Source organism: Xiphophorus hellerii, chromosome 13 (assembly GCF_003331165.1).
Source record: "Xiphophorus hellerii strain 12219 chromosome 13, Xiphophorus_hellerii-4.1, whole genome shotgun sequence".
NCBI lineage: Eukaryota > Metazoa > Chordata > Actinopteri > Cyprinodontiformes > Poeciliidae > Xiphophorus > Xiphophorus hellerii.
In genome coordinates this window covers 7696248-7720986 of record NC_045684.1, presented here as the reverse complement: position 1 = coordinate 7720986, position 24739 = coordinate 7696248, and the positions used below count along the sequence as shown (strand labels likewise).

Below are 24739 nucleotides of genomic sequence, written 5' to 3'. Positions count from 1 at the left end.
GGAAACATAACAGATATTCACAAATTAAGGAAAGCATTGTTTATTTATCTTAAGAATACAAAATTAAAAAATAGAATTTAATAGATGTGAAGTAATGCTGCTACACACTCATGTACAGTAGGTGGCGGTATGCACCTTAAAGTTGCTTGTGATCCGCCATAATAGAAAAGAAGAAGAAGAAGAAGGACGAGGAAACGGAAAGAAAAACAGAAAATGGCGCATGGTCTGTTTGGTTGAATGTTCGACTGTTTCTCTAAACGAGTTTATCAACGAGCCGTTAACTGCTGCTGAAGAAACATTCACAGAGTTTAAAGAAATCATCGTCAAGTCGGAGGAAGAGATGGATGATCATCGCAGACTGCTGGATTTCTCCCGGAGGCCCCAGATAATCTTACACCGAATAGGTAGGAACCACCAGCGTTTGGATGCAGGTTAAGGTCTAAATGTCTGCACCTTTCTGTATGAGGATCATTTTAGTAAATGTTCTTTTCCCGTATAAATGTTTTGTTAACCGGTAAATGAACGCAGGAATCACAATTACGCTGTGAAAATGGCTTATTGATGTAGAAATAAAATGACCTTTTTATGGCTTTTCCTCCTTTAACTACACGAAGCTGAAGTTGGTTTCCGATTCCACCTAATTTTTCACTTCCTTTCGCATCTTTAATAGACTCTGGTTTAAAAACTGCAAGAACTACACTCTTCAAAACCTGGACTGGATTATTCTGCTCTAATAGCAGAATATTTAAATCCATGTTTGGGATTTGTGAAACTTTTTTCTGATTTGTGTGTCTTTCATGGAGAAAGACACAGTTAAATTTTTATTTCTAAATAATAAATCGTTGTCCCTGGTGACATAGCGAGTAACAAGCCAATCACAACCCTCTTTTCTATTTGTTTCAAGTTTCTTTTGGATCCAGCCATTGTTTCATACAACCAGATTAATCAGAATTTATGTATCAGAATCACAAACATTTTAAACTTGTTTATTCATTGTAAAGCTTCGTGTTGTTTTCACGTTGCTTATTTTACATATATTGTCCAGTTGATGTCACAGTAGAGCAAATGAAGCACCGCGGTGCATCGGCTCGTGAGTCGAATGATTGGATGGAGTTCCTCAGGGCTTTTAAAAATGTGGACTAAAATGAAATTTGAATATAATTTATAGTATTTGTTTAAAATCCGTTCATTTGAGAATTCTCCAAATGTCAGCTGGATATGTCGATTCATCTATATCTCTGTCTACGCTCTTGAATTTTCAAATGGTTTTTTGTTCATTTCTGCCTTAAACGATTTACTTCAGTAAAGTTAACAATTACTCTTTTTCTCTGTTTTCTTCTCCAGATTCCCTGAAGTGTAACGTTTATAAGCAGGAGAGGAGATCCACTCTGGACCAGGAGGAGTTAGAACCTGTGCAGGTGAAACAAGAACAGGAAGAGCCAGAAGATCATCAGATAAAAGTGGAAGAGAAAGAAGTTTACTGCAGTCAGGGTGAAGAACAGATTGAATTGAAACAGGAGACTGATACCTGCATGGTGGTTCCTGTTGATGAGCAAACAGACCACACTGAATCAGAACCAAACAGGAACCAAGTCATCTTCCAGGAAGCTGCTGAAGCTGAGAACCAAAATCAGGAAAGAAGAAAACCTTTCTCATGTGGCATCTGTAAAAAGTGTATTGCTTTCAAATCTGTTTTTGATGCTCATATGAGAACTCATACGGGTGAAAAGCCGTTTTCATGTGTGAACTGTGGAAAAGGTTTTAGTCACAAACAGCATTTAACTCGGCATATGATGATTCACACTGGTGAAAAGCCGTTTTCATGTGTGAAATGTGGAAAAAGTTTTAGTCACAAACAGCATTTAACTAAGCACATGATGATTCACACTGGTGAAAAGCCGTTTTCATGTGTGAACTGTGGAAAAGGTTTTAGTCGAAAACTTAGTTTAACTGAACACATGATGATTTACACTGGTGAAAAGCCGTTTTCATGTGTGACCTGTGGAAAAGGTTTTAGTCAAAAACAGCATTTAACTTGGCACATGATGATTCACACTGGTGAAAAGCCGTTTTCATGTGTGAACTGTGAAAAAATCTTTAGTCGCAAAGGTAGTTTGACTTGCCACGAGGCGTCACACAGGTGAAAAGCAGTAGAAGTATTTTCCATACATGTTCTATGTTGAGGTTCACTATAGAACTGATTTGGTTTAAAACTAGAATGAAAGACTGGAGGGGTTTCATGTCTATAAAGCTGACAATTTTTGTATTTGTTAAATGTGATCATTTGGATACTTGGAGATGTGCAACCATGACACATTTTCCTTCAGAGATGCTTTCTTGTTTTTTTTTTTGGCATATTCTGTATCAAGAAACAATAATGATAAACTGTATGTTATTGTATTAACTTACTGTTTATGTCAAACTGTATGTTGTGTGTGTACAACGTGAAGAGCAGAGGGCTCAGCACACAGCCCTGAGGAGTGCCAGTACTGATGCTGATAGATGAAGAGGCTTGGGGGCCCACTGACTATTTCATGCATTAACAGAGTTTGACCGGACATGGACTCCCTTCCAGAACATTCTCACATGATTGGACTTGAGGGATTGATTTGTATTATTCTGTACAATAGAGAGAGTTAGTGGGGTTTATTTTAAAAGTTTTTAAAATCAAAACTAGAATGTACAGAATTGAGTGGGGTTTTTTTTAAATCTGGAAAAAAAATATTTGCGATAATTTTGTCTTTAAAGTAAAATGAGATTGAGTTTTCTTTCAAATTATATTAACCAGTTTTACTCTGATTAAAATCTTTTCAAATGAAATAAAATGGATTTGCACTTGAAGGAAAATGCAAGATTCACCACAAATTAATTTTCCTGCTTTGATTGCCAGAGCCGGCACAAGGCATAGCAAACTAAGCAGCCGCTTAGGGCCCCAGGGCCACTAGGGGGCCCCCTCAGTGGAGCTGATTTTATTTATTTTTCTTAGTAATAATTTCTGTCATAATATCAAAACCACACAATGTCACTATTAAGTGGTTTGTTTTTACAATAATATATATATTTGATAATGTATGTAGAAATTATTTTTTTATTGATAGAAAGAAACAATATGGAAGAATAGAAAAAAGCCAAGATAAAGGTTTGTTTTAATGTGTCTTGGTAATGTCATGTAAAAGATTTGTAAAGCTGCTAACAGAAAATTAGCTTGAATGGTCCAGTTCAACAGCCCAACATTTATAGGGTCTTTGTGTTTGTGTGAACCTGAGTTTAAACTTTAAATGAGTTGATTCTCATGGTTGGCTCTGTATATTTCTCAGGTATTTTTGGCTTCAAAACTCCGTGTTTGATAAGGTTTGATAACAATAACTTAAACTTCTCAATGTTTGACATTGTCTAGTAAAATGTTTTTAAGTCAGGCTACATAGCTGCTACATGGATGAGCTGCTCTATGCTGTAGTTGGTGATTTGTTGTTTGCTGCTGAGCATAATCATTTTGTGGCTAAAACAAACATTATTTTTACATCAACTTCTAAGTTATGTTAAAATCATTTGAAGGATCAGAATCAGTCCAGTACTGGTACCGGTCCACATTGTAGGGGAGAAAGACTCACCTGGTATAAATTACAATTTTTAGCTATTTGTTAGATTTTAAATTTCTTATTTTCATATGTACTCATTTATCTTACTTTAATTTGCTTTTTCTAGCAGCTGTTAACTTCTGTAACTAGGGTTTCCCAAGTCTGAATAAAAAGAGGAGCAGCGAGAGGGGAAATTTAGAGTGAATTGCAATAGACACTGTTTCAAAGTTATAATAATTTATTAAAATAAAAACAGTAAAATTAAATAATACCTCTATGTAGATGAGAAGAAGTTAGGAAAATGTAAGCTGAGTTGCCGAGGCTTGGCGGTAGGTGCTGACAGGTTCTGGATCGGAGGCTCCCGAGCAAAGAATCACCAAACACCGTGACGTCACACACTCGTTGGATTTCCCTCAATCGATTTATGTTGATCACGGGACAGCCACAGCAACAGGGGGCGCCACCATCTGGGCCAAACTCACCACCTTCAACCCTCAGAGCTAAAAAAGAAATAAATACAAACTATTATTAAAATACCGGTAGAAAAATCAAATAGATAAAACCGTTAAAAGTCATTTACACTCGACCACCAGCACCGCACAATTCAGTGAACAAGCCGGTGCTGATCGGCTCTCAATAAGCCACAGGATGGGCGGAACCAGCGGTAACTCCGAACAAAGCAGCAGCGATCATTGTGGATATACGGAAACTATAGGAAAGGTTCTGATCTGGTGGAGTGAAGAAACTGTGAAACATGTTGCGGGATGTAGGAGATACGAATCAGAAGACAATATTAACTTTGGATTTGTGGAAAACTGGAATACTAATATTGTATTTGTTTTATTTAGATAAAGTGGAAGAAAAGATTTTACGTCTTTCAAAGAGAACTGGCACTGTATGAGAAATCTTTAGATGTGATGATCGTAAGATCCACAAGGTGGCGGTAATGCAATGACATGAATGAACGACAGTCATAAAATCCCAAAGAAGAAGAAGAAGACAAAGAAAATGGCGCATGGTCTGTTTGGTTGAATGTTCGACTGTTTCTCTAAACGAGTTTATCAACGAGCCGTTAACTGCTGCTGAAGAAACATTCACAGAGTTTAAAGAAATCATCGTCAAGTCGGAGGAAGAGATGGATGATCATCGCAGACTGCTGGATTTCTCCCGGAGGCCCCAGATAATCTTACACCGAATAGGTAGGAACCACCAGCGTTTGGATGCAGGTTAAGGTCTAAATGTCTGCACCTTTCTGTATGAGGATCATTTTAGTAAATGTTCTTTTCCCGTATAAATGTTTTGTTAACCGGTAAATGAACGCAGGAATCACAATTACGCTGTGAAAATGGCTTATTGATGTAGAAATAAAATGACCTTTTTATGGCTTTTCCTCCTTTAACTACACGAAGCTGAAGTTGGTTTCCGATTCCACCTAATTTTTCACTTCCTTTCGCATCTTTAATAGACTCTGGTTTAAAAACTGCAAGAACTACACTCTTCAAAACCTGGACTGGATTATTCTGCTCTAATAGCAGAATATTTAAATCCATGTTTGGGATTTGTGAAACTTTTTTCTGATTTGTGAAACTTTATGTAACAGACGGCTGCAGAAGATCTTTCCTTCCAACAACCATCTCCATCTACAATAACTCTTGGAAGAATTCATGAGTAACACCAACATTTAATTTCCCATTAGGATTAATTAAGTGGTTTTGAATTAGAATTGAATTGGAATTTTAAAAAACTGCATGGAACAAGTGTGAATAGTAATCTAAACTTTAGTGAAGTTTCACAAATCCCAAACATGAATTAAAATATTCTGCTATTAGAGAAGAATAATCTAGTCCAAGTTTTAAATACGTAGTTGTTGTAGTTTTGGCATTAGAGCAGTTTTAATATGAGCTGGATGCAAAAATGGGTAAAAATGGCATTTTATTGAAGTTCCACAAATCGGATAAAAGTTTCACAAATCACAAAGATGGTTTTAAATATTCTGCTGTTAGTTGAAAATAATCTTGTCCAGGTTTCAAGAGTTTAGGTGTTATGGTAGTTTGGGAATTTGAGCAGTTATACTATAACAGAGATTAAAAAGTGGTGAAATCAACCTTTATTGAAGTTTCACAAATCAGAAACATGGTTATAAATATTCTGCTGTGAGAGCAGATTAACCCAGTCCAGGTTAGAAGAGTCTAGCTGTTGTAGTTTTTAAACTAGACTCTATTAAAGATGTGGAAGGTAGTGAAAAATTAAGTGGACTCGCCCTTTAGCCATTTCCTGAATCAGAAGCTGGAATCGGAAACCAACTTCAGCTTCGTCCAATGATCTCAGGTAATTACTAATTGGAACGTGCATATATAAGCTAGTAAAGCCTTGCAATGCAAACAGCATGAAACAATAATAGAGGTGTTATTATCTGTCAAACTAAACCTCATATAAAAGTCCAATCAACAAGCCACTGCTGCATTGAGGTGATGTTTCATACGTAGGTGTAACACATGAGAAAACCCGGATCGTGACAGACGACGTGGAGTTTCAAATAATATCAAGTGGCCTAGGCTCTCCCTATTAAAAGTACCCAGGCAAGTCTGGCTTAAAATTATGAAACAGAAGTAGTATACAAAATATATTTTATTTATACATACTTTTATAATATTAAAAATAGACTTTATTATTCTAATTTAAAACCCAATGAGTGCCAGTTCTCTTTGAAAGACGTAAAATCTTTTCTTCCACTTTATCTAAATAAAACAAATACAATATTAGTATTCCAGTTTTCCACAAATCCAAAGTTAATATTGTCTTCTGATTCGTATCTCCTACATCCCGCAACATGTTTCACAGTTTCTTCACTCCACCAGATCAGAACCTTTCCTATAGTTTCCGTATATCCACAATGATCGCTGCTGCTTTGTTCGGAGTTCTTCTTCTTCTTCTTCTTCTTCTTCTTCTTCTTTTCTATTATGGCGGATCACAAGCAACTTTAAGGTGCATACCGCCACCTACTGTACATGAGTGTGTAGCAGCATTACTTCACATCTATTAAATTCTATTTTTTTATTTTGTATTCTTAAGATAAATAAACAATGCTTTCCTTAATTTGTGAATATCTGTTATGTTTCCTTCATTTCCTAATATACCTTTAAGATTCCATTCATGCCCTATATTTCTAACTATTCTCTTTAATTCTTCCCTTTCTAGTTCATATGACTTACAGTTCATCAATATGTGTTCTACATTTTCTTTCTCTCCACCTCTCTCACATTTATCATTATTTTTCCTCCCTATTGTATAAAGCATGTCATTTAAGTAGGTATGACCTACTCTTAATCTACTAATTATTATTTCTTCTCTTCTGTTTCTTTCATTAATGCTTCGAATTCGAACTGACTTTTGTACTTCATATAATCTTCTTCCTTTCTTATCTTCATTCCACATTTTTTGCCATTTCTCCATTTCTTTACTTTTAATAAGTGATTTCCCTTCCCCTTTCCCAAAAGGAATTGAAATTGTTATTTCCCCCTCTAAAGCCCTTTTTGCTAATTTATCTGCCTTTTCATTGCCTTTTCCTCCTTCATGTGCTGGCACCCAACAAAACCAAACATCAATGCCACCCCTATATAATCTAAATAAAATATGATGAATTTCTAATACTAAATCTTTTCTATCGTTTCCTTCTCCCTTAATACTTTCTACTACTGCTTTGGAATCTGTGCACACCACCACCCTGTCTGGTCGGACCTCCTCAACCCATTGCAAGCTTAATATAACTGCCACCATTTCTGCTGTAAAAACCGACGATCTGATATTCTTTTAGAAATACATTTTTTAAACTCTGATATATATATTCCTATTCCCACATATCCTTTTAAATTCTTAGAACCATCTGTATAAATTTTAAGATAATTGTTATATGTATTTCTTCAATAAATATCAGTCTTGATCCCTATTTCATTTAAATTCCAATCATTTTTCATTGTATTAATTTTTAAATCTACATTAACCTCTGGTATTAACCATGGAGGAATAACGCTAATTGGATTAAAATGAGCTATTTCCTTGTCCTCTAATCTATACATTTTAATCCATTTCCTAACCATCCATCCAAATCCATTACTTTGGAACTTCAAATATTCCCAACAATTCTGTAAAATAATTGAATTCACATTATCATCTTTATTACTTTTGATTTTCATCCAATATGCTAAAGCTAATTTAATTCTCCTCATTTCCAGTGGAGTTTCCCCAGTTTCAATTAAAAGAGCATTAATAGGTGTTGTTTTTACTGCTCCTGTACATATACGTAAAGCCCTACACTGTAATCTTTCTATTTTTTGTAATGATGTTTTAGCTGCTGCTCCATATATTATACTGCCATAATCTATTATTGATCTCATGAGAGCCCTGTATAGGCTTAATAATGACTGTCTATCTGCACCCCAATTATTTCCAGCCACAGCATTTAATAGATTAATAACTTTTTTTACACTTGGTTTCTAAGTTATCTAAATGTGTTTTCCATGAATACGAACTATCCAACCATAAACCTAGATATTTATATTCTGTTACTCTTTCTAACGTTTGTCCATATAATGTTATTGTTTCTATATTAATATTTCTCTTCTTTGTGACAACCATATAACAAGACTTGCTTGCTGATAATTTAAAACCCCATTCATAAGACCATTTTTCTACTTTACTAATTGCTTTTTTAATATTTCCTACCACATATTTAATATTTTTCCCCTTCATCCATATGACCCCATCATCTGCATATGGTGCAGATTTTATACATTTATCAGTATCATAGAAAATATCATTGATCATAATATTAAATAAAATGGGACTAATTACACTACCTTGAGGTATTCCATTTTCAACATTAAATTCTTTTGAATAATCATTCCCAATTTTTACTCTTATTTTTCTATCTAGCAGAAAATTTGCTATCCAATTATACATTCTCCCACCTATTCCCATCTGTTTCATTTTTATAAGTAATCCTTCTTTAAATAGTGAGTCATACGCTTTTTCTATATCAAAAAATACTATAATCATTAGTTCCTTCATTTTTAAAGCTTTCTCTATTTCATTACTGACTCTAGTTAGAGCATCCATTGTTGATCTTCCTGTTTTCGATTGTTACATTTTTCTGTAATATTTTAAATGCTTTATTACGATCTTTAATCGTTTTACTACATTCATTATTCCACCAAGGAACTACTTTCTTCTGACCTTTCACTTTTATTTTTGGTATACTATAATTTGCAGCATTTAAGATATGTTCTGTTATTTGATTTGTACATTCTTCAATATTACCTTTTAATGTTACTACATGACTTGTTTCTTCACATTTTGTTTTAAATTTAAACCAATTAGCTTTATTAAAGCACCATCTTATTAATGTTAACTCTTCTTGTCTATTTATATTGTCATCAATTATTGTACTTACTGGAAAATGATCACTTCCTATTGTAGACTCCCAATTAACATCCCATTCACATGCATTAACAAGACAGTCTGATATTAATGTAATATCAAGACATGAAACTGCATTTTTATGTATATTTACTCTTGTACCTTTTCCATTATTAAGACAAACTAATGACCTTTCATCCATTAATTCTTCCACTATTTCACCATTATGATCTGTCTTCTTGCTACCCCATAGACTATTGTGAGCATTAAAATCTCCACACCAAACTTCTCTTCTATGTATTTTCCCTATTTCCTTAAATATTTCATTATCAAGATTTTTACATGGATTATAATAATTTATAATTTTAATATTTCCATAAAACTGAGAATCCTAATAACTCAGTGTCTGCTAAGAATGTAACAATATTTTTTGTCTGCTAACACATCTAGTAAGTACCTAGATATATCTGAAGATAGTTGACTGTTCAGAGTACTCATAAAGTTCTGATATTATATCTGAAAACTTTTATAAATTTGTCCTCAGGCTATGACCAAGAAACGGCCTCGCTGTTACTTCTCTTACATCTCCTTCCACCGCAACCAGGAGGACAGAAGTCTCCAAAAATCAGTGCAAGTGATGCAGTTGAGAGACTTGTTGTCTTTCATAAGGTAATTGAAATTTAAAATATGCAAAATTATCTGTCTATTTCCTTTTATAGACATGCATAAATACAGATGTTTGAATGACAGCTTTGAAGATGTCTGGGCATACTTACATTTATTTTCGATGTAACGTGTATCGTAAAGCTGTATGTTTTGTTTCTTATGTTTGGTGTATATCTTTTTAATTTTAGTCATGCTGGAGTTTAGAGGAGCATCTCCGGGGTCAACAGGGTCTGCAGCCATACCTCCTTGCTGTTGGGCGTCAGAGAAGCAAGACTGACAGCTTCTACATCGTCATGGATAAGTGCCTCATCCCATGCCAGACAAACGGTTCTCTTGGAGCATTTGATGAGCTATTCAAAGCACATTTTGTGAACATTGTCTTTTCTCCTATTCTCACTATGGGTATGACGATATATTTGAAACATTTGATTGTTGAACACCATAAACTCTTTAAGTTCTTATATTCACATCGAAATTTGATACCTAAGCATCATTTTATGATCCACTATCCATCTTCCATTAGGAAAATAGGTCCATTGTTACATATGTGGTCTATGAGGTTTGAGGCTAAACACAAAATGTTTAAAGAATATTTTAAAAACTTTAAAAATATAACCAAATCACTTACGAAAAAGCATCAGATGGCCACAGCTTATCATTGGGAAACAATAAGTATTAAAGAAAATGAGCATGGGCCTCTCAAACCATTTTCACTTAAAGATGAAGATGTGGTCAACAAAGAAATGCTTCAAATGATTTCATCAGGAGATGTTTTCTCAACCAGCTGGGTTAGAGTTGAGGGTGTTGAATACAGACCAGGACTTGCTGTTTGCAGCACAATTCAAGATGAGATGCCAGTGTTTTGTCAGATAAGTGATGTACTTTTAGTTGACAATACCTTTCTTTTGATATCTAAACAGCTATTCACAGAAACATTTGATGGTCATCATCATGCTTTCAGGATTGTTCAAAGTGAAGAAAGGCATTTAGTAAAGAAAACTTAAATTTCATAAGCCTTTTGATATTCAAAACTCTTATGGCGTTTCTAATGAATGCTTGTTCATCGTACCACAATTTAAAATGTTGGAAACACAGCTGCAAAAATAAAGTGTTCAAAATTAATGTACTTGTGTCAAATGTTTTTTCTTAATAATTATTATAATTAATCATAATCATAAAGTAACTTTTTTTGGAGTAAATAACACTTGAAAGTGTTAAATCAACACTAACAAAGTGGTACATTTTGTTCTTGGATCAGTGTTATCCATTATATGGATGAACCCTGTTTTGTGAGTTAAATAAGTAACTCTGATAAAGTGTTAAAATTTTAACAATATTGAAAGTGTTAATTTAACTCTGAAGAGTGTGGACTATATAAACACTGAAAAAGTGTTAAAATCCACTCTGTGGGAGTTAAATTAACACTGGGCTTTTTGCTGTGATCCTAGGTAAGTCCTGTTTGGTGGAAAATATAGTTAATTGTTTCCTAACAACAGACACAGAGGAGTTCACTGTCTCCCTTATTTTCACCGTTTTATTAATGAAAAAGGTGGTCAATTTGTCACAGGCCTCAGAGGAGAAAAATTTACAGTTAACAGAAGAAGGTGGATTTGTCAATCTGTCAATAATCAAGAACAGAGCACGAGAGTTGTTGGCAGAGGTAGAGATGACATTTGGAAAAAAAAAAAAACTCTTGCATTTCTCAGTTTATCTTTGAAGATATCTAAATGGGTTTGTACTTTAGTTTTACGCCACCGACGTTCTGCTTTCCGGGACTCTTTTTTTTTTCCCTTTTCTAACTGACTCAAAATTTCTCCAAGGTGGTTTACGTTTCCCAGAGATTACTTTTGTAGTAACAGGAGCAATGGTGTCAATAACCTTCTGAATTTTAAAAATAAACTTGTCTGTTAAATCACTCAGAGAAGTACAGGAGTGTATAGCAGTTGAAGGAACAGCCTGAATAAATCGATCGGCAGTAGTTTCTGTAATGCATCTTTTTGAAATAACTTGTGTATGGTTGTCTTTTTGAGCAGGGCAGACTGATAGAAGCTGCTACACAATCGGCACCATCGGACCTTTGACTAACAGCAGGCAAGACAGGTTTGGTGCCTTGCTCAAGTACTCAACAACTGAGATGGATGTGGGGAGTTTGAACCGGCAACCCATCAGTTACAGGAACCACAGTGGCTACAACCAGTTTAGCTGTAGTACCACCATCTACTGGGTTCAAGTATGAGGCATAACATACACTAAAGGAAAACTCAAAACTTTCAATCTTCAATGAAATGTTACACTTTAACTTCTTTCTAAAATACATATATAAATACACATAAAAATTGCTTCAACATAAATGCATGCAGCAAAAAAGAGCAAAATATTACAGCTAAAACTAGAGAAAAAAAGCAAAATATTAAAAATAATCACATGTACTTTGTGCAATCAATGCATGAAAATTAGTTTGTGGTGAATCTTGCATTTTCTTTAAAGTACAAATGAGTTTTCTTTCATTTGAAAAGATTTTAATTAGGTAGAGTAAAACTGGTTACAATAATTTGGAAGAAAACTCATTTTACTTTAAAGACAAAACTATCACAAATACTTTTTTTGCAGATGTTTTGAAAATACTCAATTCTGTACATTCTATTGTTGATTTAAAAAACTACAAAAATAAACCCCACTAACTCTCTCTATGGTACAGAATAATACAAATCAATCCCTCAAGTCCAATCATGTGAGAATGTTCTGGAAGGGAGTCCATGTCCGGTCAAACTCAGTTAATGCATGAAATAGTCAGTGGGCCCCCAAGCCTCTTCATCTATCAGCATCAGTACTGGCACTCCTCAGGGCGGTGTGCTGAGCCCTCTGCTCTTCATGTTGTACACACACAACATACAGTTTGACATAAACAGTATGTTTATACAATAACATACAGTTTATCATTGTTGTTTATTAATACAGAATATGCCAAAAAGAACAAGAAAGCATCTCTGAAGGAAAATGTGTCATGGTTGCACATCTACAAGTATCCAAATGATCACATTTAACAAATACAACAACTTTCAGCTTTATAGACATGAAATCCCTCCAGTCTTTCATTCTAGTTTTAAACCAAATCAGTTCTATAGTGAACCTCAATATAGGACATGTATGGAAAATACTTCTACTGCTTTTCACCTGTGTGACGCCTCAAGTGGTGAATTAAACTCACCTTCTGACGAAAACTTTCTCCACAGGTCACACATGAAAATGGTTTTTCACCAGTGTGAATCATCATGTGCTGAGTTAAATTCTGTTTTTGACTAAAACCTTTTCCACAGTTCACACATGAAAAAGGCTTTTCACCAGTGTGAATCTTCATGTGCTGAGTTAAATTCTGTTTTTGACTAAAACCTTTTCCACAGTTCACACATGAAAAAGGCTTTTCACCAGTGTGAATCATCATGTGCTGAGTTAAACTAAGTTTTTGACTAAAACTTTTTCCACAGTTCACACATGAAAACGGCTTTTCACCAGTGTGAATCATCATGTGCTGAGTTAAACTAAGTTTTCGACTAAAACTTTTTCCACAGTTCACACATGAAAATGGCTTTTCACCAGTATGAATCATCATGTGCCGAGTTAAATGCTGTTTTTGACTAAAACTTTTTCCACAATTCACACATGAAAACGGCTTTTCACCAGTGTGAATCATCATGTGCTGAGTTAAACTAAGTTTTTGACTAAAACTTTTTCCACAGTTCACACATGAAAACGGCTTTTCACCAGTGTGAATCATCATGTGCTGAGTTAAACTAAGTTTTTGACTAAAACTTTTTCCACAAGTCACACATGAAAACGGCTTTTCACCAGTGTGAGTCATCATGTGCTGAGTCAAATGCTGTTTGTGACTAAAACCTTTTCCACAATTCACACATGAAAATGGCTTTTCACCAGTGTGAGTCATCATGTGCCGAGTCAAATGCTGTTTGTGACTAAAACCTTTTCCACAATTCACACATGAAAATGGCTTTTCACCAGTATGAATCATCATGTGCCGAGTTAAATGCTGTTTTCGACTAAAGCTTTTTACACAATTCACACATGAAAACGGCTTTTCACCAGTGTGAATCATCATGTGCTGAGTTAAAACCTGTTTATGACAAAAACCTTTTCCACAATTCACACATGAAAACGGCTTTTCACCTGTGTGAATCATCATGTGCTGAGTTAAAACCTGTTTATGACAAAAACCTTTTCCACAGTTCACACATAAAAACGGCTTTTCACCAGTGTGAATCATCATGTGCAGAGTTAAATGCCGTTTTTGACTAAAACTTTTTCCACATTTCACACATAAAAACGGCTTTTCACCAGTGTGAATCATCATGTGCCGAGTTAAATGCTGTTTATGACTAAAACTTTTTCCACAGTTCACACATGAAAACGGCTTTTCACCCGTATGAGTTCTCATATGAGCATCAAAATCAGATTTGAAAGTCAAACGCTTTTCACAGATGTCACATGAAAAAGGTTTTCTTCTTTCCTGATTTTGGTTCTCAGCTTCAGCAGCTTCCTGGAAGATGACTTGGTTCCTGTTTGGTTCTGATTCAGTGTGGTCTGTTTGCTCATCAACAGGAACCACCATGCAGGTATCAGTCTCCTGTTTTAATCCAATCTGTTCTTCACCCTGACTGCAGTAAACTTCTTTCTCTTCCACTTTTATCTGCTGGTGTTTTAGATCCTCCTGCTCTTCTTTTATCTGATTATCTTCTGGCTCTTCCTGTTCTTGTTTCACCTGCACAGGTTCTAACTCCTCCTGGTCCAGAGTGGATCTCCTCTCCTGGTTATAAACGTTACACTTCAGGGAATCTGGAGAAGAAAACAGAGAAAAAGAGTAATTGTTAACTTTACTGAAGTAAATCGTTTAAGGCAGAAATTAACAAAAAACCATTTGAAAATTCAAGAGCGTAGACAGAGATATAGATGAATCGACATATCCAGCTGGCATTTGGAGAATTCTCAAATGAACGGATTTTAAACAAATACTATAAATTATATTCAAATTTCATTTTAGTCCACATTTTTAAAAGCCCTGAGGAACTCCATCCAATCATTCGACTCATGAGCCGATGCACCGCGGTGCTTCATTTGCTCTACTGTGACATCAACTGGACAATATATGTAAAATAGGCAACGTGAAAACAACATGAAGCTTTACAATGAATAAACAAGTTTAAAATGTTTGTGATTCTGATACATAAATTCTGATTAATCTGGTTGTATGAAACAATGGCTGGATCCAAAAGAAACTTGAAACAAATAGAAAAGAGAGAGTTGTGATTGGCTTGTTACTCGCTATGTCACCAGGGACAACGATTTATTACTAAAAAATAAAAACTTTAACTGCTCAGGTTTAGGTGAGTTCTCTGTCTTACCCGCTTCATTACTCAACACATCACTAATGAAAAGTTTGATCTTTGTTATTTGCTTGTCAAACTGGAAAAAATAAACTATAAAAGCAATTTTCAAGTTGTTTGGACATTGAACATCTTTTATTTATGTAACTGTTTGGTGTATTAGTTGAAAAATGTGTTTACATGAAGTAGCTGTAAATTCCCACCCATATTGGGCCCATGAATGCACCTTTGCCCATACGTCATTTTGCCCTTTTTCCCCATAGACTATAAATAAACGCCTCATGGACCGCTCTTGCCTATTGTTACTGAAGAGATTTAAGGCGGCCATCTTGGAGCGGTCGACCGTTCCACTCAGCTTTATGTTTAACAGACTCAATGACGTATCAGCGCATTTATCAATCATAACTCGCTAAATACTAAACAGATATTTACCAATTTTTCTGTAAACCTTATTAAAAGGTTAGCAACATTTACAAGGAAATGATTTTAAAGTATTTTTGAATGACTGATATAAGGTTGAGCATATTTAACTATTCTTAGTGGGGAAAACAGAATAGTCAGAATAGAATGTGTTGATATTTCTGTATTATGATTATTTTACAAAGCACACAACCAGTCATAATTTTTTGTTATATGTTATTTAGTAATATCAATACATATTCATATAAATTCATATAAACACAAAATAATACAATCAGAGAGAAATAAAGATGCTTAAATAATTATTAATGCTGAATAATATGCACTAAACTACACATATTTATATGGACATGCGTATATACATAATATCTATATAGGTTTTATTCATGTGTTCCAGCTGAGGAGGAGATTAAGAGAGATTCAGCAGCTGAGATTCATCAGTGCAGTGAATCCGTCTCTCCTTAAAGACATTCCCCACTTCTTCCTCACATGGTCTTTATGAAACCTTCAAAACAAAAACAGGAGCTATTTTACTTTAGACAGAGTGAAAGAATTTCATATAAATAAGAGTCTTTGCCACCTTGTGTGGCATAATCTAAATCAAGGTTAGGGAATATTTAAAACTTTTTAAGATTTACAAAATCTCGGTTAGCCTTCATAGCGGGGCTGAACCCCGGTATTACACTAAGCTGATAGCTAATATTAGCTGTTGTTTTGTCAGTGGACATAAATACAGTATAGTAATATTCTAATCACAAAATATAAACTGTAATATGTCCATCTTACTTGTGAAACGTTATCGTACGAGATCTCGCGTCATTAGTCTGTCGATCTGAACACAAATATCTGGCAGTGCTGAGGCATCTTCTGCTGTTTTGGTTTAGCCAAGTAGGAGGGACGACCGCTCCAAGATGGCCGCCGTATTTCCTACGCCAGAGCAGCCATGCGGGGTCTACTCATTATATTATGTCTATGCTTTTCCCCACCTTCACTTCCGGTTCACAGCATTGTCGGGCTTATTACTGCAGATAGGCACCGGGTGTGGCAGCCAAGCTATGAGTGTTGTTGTGTGCAGTTGGATGTCTGTCGGATGAGCGCTGGCGCCGCAGGATCATCAATATATGTGCTGCTGGTAGGATAAATGGATTTTTGATGTGTCACTTATGGCTGGTTCTGTGTAACGTCAGTGTTGCTTTTTATATTGTTGCTACTAGGCCTGTCACGATAACAAATTTTGCTGAACGATTAATCGTCTCAAAAATTATTGCGATAAACGATAATATTGTTTGAAGACCATTTTACACTGATTTAATGGAAATGACGTAATAATGCATGCGATTTCCTGCCAAAGATAGATACACTTTATTTTCAAAAGAACATTTAACACTGGAACTGATGAACAAAACAAAACAACCAAAACCATAAATAACATGGATTCTCAGTCTCCATTAATAAAAAATCTACTTGAACAAAAATTAAACAACATAAAGCCAAAGTGGAAATAAATACTGCATTCAACCAAAAGAGTGCAGATTATAAAGTCTGTATATCATGTTGCCCTATAGTAATAATTAGATTTAAATAGAGAAGATGGGCACATCGACTACCCGATGCAATAGTTCACACTACACAATCCCCCCCCTCTCCATACGACAATTTTAGAACGTTGATCGTTCTCTAAGATTGTCGCTTGCGATTTCGTAACCGATCATCCTGTAGTGTGTGGTGTGTGCTACTAATTTGGTTTGCAGTTGTTTTAAGTCTCAGACTGCTCCTAGTGTTTGTTCTGGGTTGCTGTGCTTCATTGGGTTTTAAATTAGAATAATAAAGTCTATTTTTAATATTATAAAAGTATGTATAAATAAAATATATTTTGTATACTACTTCTGTTTCATAATTTTAAGCCAGACTTGCCTGGGTACTTTTAATAGGGAGAGCCTAGGCCACTTGATATTATTTGAAACTCCACGTCGTCTGTCACGATCCGGGTTTTCTCATGTGTTACACCTACGTATGAAACATCACCTCAATGCAGCAGTGGCTTGTTGATTGGACTTTTATATGAGGTTTAGTTTGACAGATAATAACACCTCTATTATTGTTTCACGCTGTTTGCTTTGCAAGGCTTTACTAGCTTATATATGCACGTTCCAATTAGTAATTACCTGAGATCATTGGATGAAGCTGAAGTTGGTTTCCGATTCCAGCTTCTGATTCGGGAAATGGCTAAAGGGCGAGTCCACTTAATTTTTTACTACCTTCCACATCTTTAATAGACTCTAGTTTAAAACCTACAACAGCTAGACTCTTCTGACCTGGACTGGGTTAATCTGCTCTCACAGCAGAATATTTATAACCATGTTTCTGATTTGTGAAACTTCAATAAAGGTTGATTTCACCACTTTTTTTTAAATCTCTGTTATAGTATAACTGCTCAAATTCCCAAACTACCATAACACCTAAACTCTTGAAACCTGGACAAGATTATTTTCAACTAACAGCAGAATATTTAAAACCATCTTTGTGATTTGTGAAACTTTTATCCGATTTGTGGAACTTCAATAAAATGCCATTTTTACCCATCTTTGCATCCAGCTCATATTAAAACTGCTCTAATGCAAAACTACAACAACTACGTATTTCAAACTTGGACTAGATTATTCTTCTCTAATAGCAGAATATTTTAATTTATGTTTGGGATTTGTGAAACTTCACTAAAGTTTAGATTACTATTCACACTTGTTCCATGCAGTTTTTCAAAATTCCAATTCAATTCTAATTCAAAACCACTTAATTAATCCTAATGGGAAATTAAATGTTGGTGTTACTCATGAATTCTTCCAAGAGTTATTGTAGATGGAGATGGTTGTTGGAAGGAAAGATCTTCTGCAGCCGTCTGTTACATAAAGTTTCACAAATCAGAAAAAAGTTTCACAAATCCCAAACCAACTTCAGCTTCGTGTAGTTAAAGGAGGAAAAGCCATAAAAGGTCATTTTATTTCTACATCAATAAGCCATTTTCACAGCGTAATTGTGATTCCTGCGTTCATTTACCGGTTAACAAAACATTTATACGGGAAAAGAACATTTACTAAAATGATCCTCATACAGAAAGGTGCAGACATTTAGACCTTAACCTGCATCCAAACGCTGGTGGTTCCTACCTATTCGGTGTAAGATTATCTGGGGCCTCCGGGAGAAATCCAGCAGTCTGCGATGATCATCCATCTCTTCCTCCGACTTGACGATGATTTCTTTAAACTCTGTGAATGTTTCTTCAGCAGCAGTTAACGGCTCGTTGATAAACTCGTTTAGAGAAACAGTCGAACATTCAACCAAACAGACCATGCGCCATTTTCTTTGTCTTCTTCTTCTTCTTCTTCTTCTTCTTCTTCTTCTTCTTCTTTTCTTTTTTTATGGCGGTTGGCAAGCAACTTTTAGATGTGCATTACCGCCATCTACTGGAATGGAGTGTGGATCGGGACGCTAACTATATACACCCCTCTCAAAACAAAACAAACAAACAAAACAATAAAATAAAAAAAATAAAAAAATAAATAAAAAAAATAAAATAATAATTATAATAATAATAATAATAAAATAACAACACTTAAATCTTTTCTATCAATTTTGTTTTCTTAAGATAATTAATTAAATAACTTATATCTTTAGAATTAGAAATTTTTCCCAAAATATCTTGTAAATTTAACTGTAATTTATTTTCTTGTAACCGGCAACCTAATTTCCTTCTCTCAACAGAATATTTGGTACAGAACAACAAAACATGTTTTACTGTCTCTTCTTGACCACAACAATCACAACTTCCAGTTCGATGTTTTCCTATTTTAAATAAATTACTGTTTAACCTTGTATGTCCAAAACGCAACCTAGATATAACTGTTTCCTCTTTTCTATTTCGTCCCGTTCTCCTCATTGCACCAACTTTTCTTTGAATACTGTACAGCCATCTACCATTTCTATCTTCCTCCCACTGTCTCTGCCATCTTTCCTTAACCTTTTGTTTAATAATAGATTTGATTTCTTCTCTACTAAATGGAACTAATATATCAATATCACTATATTTTGAAGCCAGTTTCGCATATTTATCAGCCAACTCATTCCCTCTTATTCCTATATGTGATGGTATCCATGTAAATATAACTAATAACCCCATTGCTTGAATTCTATATGTTATGAACTGAATTTCTAATAAAAGATCCGGTCTACTAATAGCATGATTATTTTTTAATGAATATAATGAAGAACTTGAATCAGAGCATACTATGCTTCTTAATGGACGGACTTCCTCAATCCATCCTAAAGCTAAAATAATTCCCATCATCTCTCCAGTATAAACTGATACTCCATCAGTAATTCTTTTACATTTTTTAACTTTGAATTCTGGAACAATGAAAGATACCCCATTACTGCTATTTGAGTTTTTAGATGCATCTGTAAAAACTTGGACATATCCATAGTACTTACTATCTAAATATGATTGAACCAAATATGGATCTGAAATGTTTTCTCCTTTCCTTTTCTCCAACAAAGTTAAATCAACAACATTATTATGAAATAGAGACGGATAAACTGGTGAAAGAGGAACTGTTTGACTAATGTTTATATCAGATAAACCAAAATCTTTTATAACATTTTCTATCTCCCATCCAAAAGAATTTAATTTCTTCTTTTCTTTTTCCCAACTAGATTTTAAAATGTCTTGACATGGATGATTTTCATCATGGTCCTTTAAATTACACCAATAATTGGACTTTAACTGTAATCTTCTGAGATTAAGTGGCATCTCTCCCATTTCTATTAGCAAAGCTGACGTTGGAGTTGTTCTAACTGCTCCTGTACATAACCTCAAGGCTTGATACTGAATACTATCTAATTTTTTTAATAGTGTTTCTGATGCTGACCCAAATACAATACTTCCATAATCAAATACAGACCTTATTAACCCAGTATATATGGATTTCAATGCCTTCCTCTCAGCACCCCATTCACTTCCCACCAAACACCTCATAACATTTAAAACTCTCTTACATTTATTCACTACTTTTTGAATATGATTTTTCCAAGTAAGTTTTTCATCCAACCATAAACCCAATAACTTAAATTCCCTTACCCTTTCTAATTCATGATTATATATTTGCAGTTTTAAATTTTCAGATGCTTTCTTCCTTGTAAAAAATAAAGTCTTTGTTTTGTCTATAGAAATTTTAAATCCCCATTTAAATGACCAGTCTTCTATAATACTAATTGCTTCTTGTATCTTTTTAACAATAAACTTTAAATTTTTCCCCCTCTTCCATATTGCTCCATCATCAGTAAATAAAGAACACCCCATTCCACTTTCCAAATTGTCAAACATATCATTAATCATAATAGAAAAAAACAAAGGACTCACTATACTTCCCTGAGGTGTACCATTCTCAACAAAAAACTTTTCTGACAATTGTTGTCCTATTCTTACTTGTGTTGATCTATCTTGTAAAAAATCTTTTATCCAATAAAACATTGATCCATTAATTCCCATTTTTTTCAATTTAATTAAAAATCCATCTTTCCACATCATATCATAAGCTTTCTCTATATCAAAGAAAACAGCCACTACACTCTCCTTGTTAACTTGCCCTTTTCTGATTTCATGTTCTAAACATAATAAAGGATCCATAGTGCTTCTCCCTTTTCTAAATCCACTTTGACATTTTGATAAATATCCCCTCTTTTCAACAAAGTAGCTCAATCTTTCATTTACCATTCTCTCCATTATTTTACAAATATGAGAAGTTAAAGCAATGGGTCTGTAACTTGCTGGATTTGACTGATCTTTACCTGGCTTTAAGATTGGAACTATGATTGCTTCCTTCCATGCCAGAGGTAAAATACCCACTTCCCATATCTTATTATAGAATTCCAATAAAACCTTCTTAGATGAATTACTAAGCTTATTAACCATAATATAAGAAATATTATCTTTTCCTGGAGATGAATTTTTTGATTTTCCTAAGGCATTGTTTAATTCAAATAAAGAAAAGGGACCATTCAATAAATCATTATTTCTTACATTTTCTTCTAATAAATTGACATTTTCATTAATTGTACAATTTCTTCTGCGGTTTTCTTCTACACTTAAATTATTACAACTATGAACTTTAACAAATTTTTTAACTAACATATTTGCTTTCTCCTCCTCAGTCACAGCAATAACATTTCCATCTTTCAGAACTGGATATCCATATTCCCTTCTAATTCCATTCATTCTCTTTATCATTCCCCAGTCTTTTGAAATCTTTGTTTCCCTACCTACAGAATCACAAAAATTACTCCAATAAACCTTTTTTGCATTTTTCACCGTTCTTTTAACCAGAGCTTGTGACCTTTTATATTCAATAAAATTCTGAAAATTCTGATTTCTCTTTAACAATCTAAAAGCTTTATTTCGATATTTAATTGCACCATCACATTCCTTCGTCCACCATGGAACAATTTTCTTCTTATATTTTCCTTTTTTCCTTTGGATTGTTTCTCGAGCAGCCCCTAAAATGGCCTCACAAATAGAAGAATTTATCATATCAACATCCAAATCTATATTAACTTTTTGCATCTCTTCATCATTTATTATTTTATATTTTTCCCAATCAACATTTCCAAATATCCATCTTTCTAAGTTCTCATTAACACTTTTTCCTATTTCTTTACCAATTTCAATAAGTATAGGGTAATGATCACTACCTATAGTTGATTCTCTTAATATTTTCCACTTACTAATCCCAGCCAAATTCTTTGAAACTAAAGTTAAATCTAACACTGATCCTGATCCATTTCTAATATTAATTCTCGTCCCTTCTCCATTATTAAGACAAACCAAATGTTTTCTATCCATTACTTCTTCCACCACTTCTCCATTTGCATCATTCCTATTACCCCACAAAGTACTATAAGCATTGAAATCTCCACAACAAATGAACTTTCTTCCTATATTTTTAAACATTTCCTCCATTTCATCTAAATCCAATTTTTTACACGGATTATAAAAATTTAATATATTAATACTCTCTTTATTAATCCAAATTTCCACAGATAACCATTCGAGTGAAGCTCCTACTCCTAAAAATCTATACTGTATTCCTTGTTTTACAAATATTACACATCCTCCTCCACTTTCTTGTTCCCTATCTCTTCTAATACTATTATACCCTCTTATGACAAAATCTAACTCTGGTTTAAGCCATGTTTCTTGAATACAAATAATATCTGGTTTATTTTTCAAATAGTTTAAATATCCTTTAAATTCTTGTCCATTTGCTAACAAACTTCTTGCATTCCATTGTAAAATAAGCATTAAATTCTTCCTCCACCTTGCTTCCCATCTATTTCAAGCCTTTTATTTATCAACTCCCAAGATAAATCCTTCACAGCTAGAAATTTTTCTGCACCTTTCACTATAATCTTGATTTTTTCAGTTTTCTATTTCACCTGATCAGTACAATTAATAACATAAGCCATGAATAAAATTAATTTATCCATTGTAATTTCCATTCCTGACATTGGTCCACGATTTGGACTAGAAGACACTTGCTGATTTTTCTGAACTATTCTTTTTTCTTGAACACTTTTTGCTGCCTCTGCATAAGAAATGTTTTTAACTACTTTCAGCTGTTGAATTTCTGCTGCCTTTTTCCTTGCTTCACACCCTCCATATGCTACATTATGCTGACCACCGCAGTTACAACATTTCAACTGTACATCTGCTCCACATTCATCATATCGATGATCTCCACCACATTTAGCACATCTTTGCTTCCCTTTACACACTGATGCAATGTGACCATACCTTTGACATTTGTAACAGCGCAAGGGAGGAGAAATATAAGGTCTAACAGGAAAACTCAAGAACCCAATTTTCACTTTATCAGGAAGAACATCACCTTGAAACTCCAGAAGTATCGAAAAACTTTCTATTTTCTCCCCATCCACAGATTTTAACAATCTTTTCAATCTCCGCACTTCACCACCATGTATATTTCTTTTAAGTTTTTCTAAATCTTCCTCAAGCGGAATACCTGTGATTACACCACGTGATACTCTGTTTTCTCCAACAATTTTCTTTTCACTCACCACCTTTTTACAAATGTTATCAATCTGCATGCTTTTATTCTTTTGTTCTTTAGACTTACATTTTATCAACATATTACCATCTCGCAAGATTTTTACAAACTCAACCTCCCCTATTTTCTTTTTTATTTCTCTAGACACTGCTATCGGACTGAGGTTTATGTTCATATCTTCCTTCCTGAATTTAAGTATTACCTTAAACTCCTCATTTACCATTTTCCTCCTAACCACTCTGTTTTCTTCATCTGAACTATATTCTTCTAAACTTCTCTTACTATTTAGGTTACCAATCTCTCTATCATCTTTCGAAACTTTTTCCTTCCCTCTACCCCTTCCTCTACCTACCGTAGTCCATTCGTCAAAATCCATATCATCTTCATCACCACCCCCATCTACCTTTGTGGTCATCCCAATCCAGTCACACTCCAGTTTATGCCAACCGCCAAAATAACAAATCCCTTTGTAAAGTTGTTTCAAAAACTCTCGCGCCGCTCTCTCTGAAGCCACACCACCTCTTTTGAAACCCTCATGATGGAAGTTGGTTCCTCAGATACATTTTATACTATTTTGATATATCGCCCTCCTGGCCCTGCTGGGACTTTTCTTCAGGATTTCGCTGACTTTTTATCTTCTATAATTAGATTGGGAAAGGTCTTGATTGTGGGTGATTTTAATTTGCAGATTCATGATGTTACTTCTATCCCAGCAAGAGATCTTATATCACTGACAGAGGCGCTTAACTTTACACAGTATGTGTCAGGTCCCACACACAACAAGGGTCACATGTTAGACCTGGTTTTTGCACTGGGCTTGCAAATTACCAATGTGTGTGTGGAGGATGTGCTTCTCAGTGACCATTACTGTGTTTTCTTTGACTTGATGGTGCCATCTGAACCTCGGCCTGTATTTACTAAGGCAAAGAGGAGAATCATCACAGAGGCGACAGCCATGCTTTTCTGCGATAAGTTTGATCCTTCTCTTCTTAATAATCTCACTGAAACTGACTGTTTTGTGAATTGTTTTAATAGCCAATGTGCTGATATCTTGGATCAAGTAGCGCCAGTTAAGGCTAGGAAGGCACCACAGGAAAGTTTCTGTCCTTGGATAAATGATGAAATTATGTCTCTGAGGAGAACATGC

The 24739-nt window shown here is 34.5% G+C and overlaps 2 protein-coding genes and 1 long non-coding RNA gene across 3 annotated transcripts in view; 2 read left to right on the top strand and 1 right to left on the bottom strand.

The window, feature by feature from the left end:
* The first annotated feature begins 1560 nt into the window (after positions 1 to 1560).
* LOC116730908 (gastrula zinc finger protein XlCGF57.1-like) overlaps positions 1561 to 24739 on the top strand; it is a 31475-nt gene continuing 8296 nt past the window's right edge. Inside the window, exon 1 of the mRNA XM_032580474.1 lies at positions 1561 to 2010. Coding sequence (XP_032436365.1) covers positions 1707 to 2010 — 304 coding nt within the window. The 5' untranslated portion in view covers positions 1561 to 1706. The remainder of the gene's footprint in view (positions 2011 to 24739) is intronic.
* On the top strand, positions 9050 to 10781 carry LOC116731065 (uncharacterized). Its single transcript, XR_004341522.1, has 2 exons — positions 9050 to 9662; positions 9848 to 10781. It is a non-coding gene; the product is annotated as an uncharacterized LOC116731065 (long non-coding RNA).
* On the bottom strand, positions 12587 to 14010 carry LOC116730986 (gastrula zinc finger protein XlCGF8.2DB-like; the record flags this gene model as incomplete). The annotated part of the gene is made up of 3 exons (XM_032580562.1): positions 12587 to 12833; positions 13170 to 13581; positions 13906 to 14010. Coding segments are annotated over 3 exons (531 nt in total), but the record flags the coding sequence as incomplete, so codon positions are not given.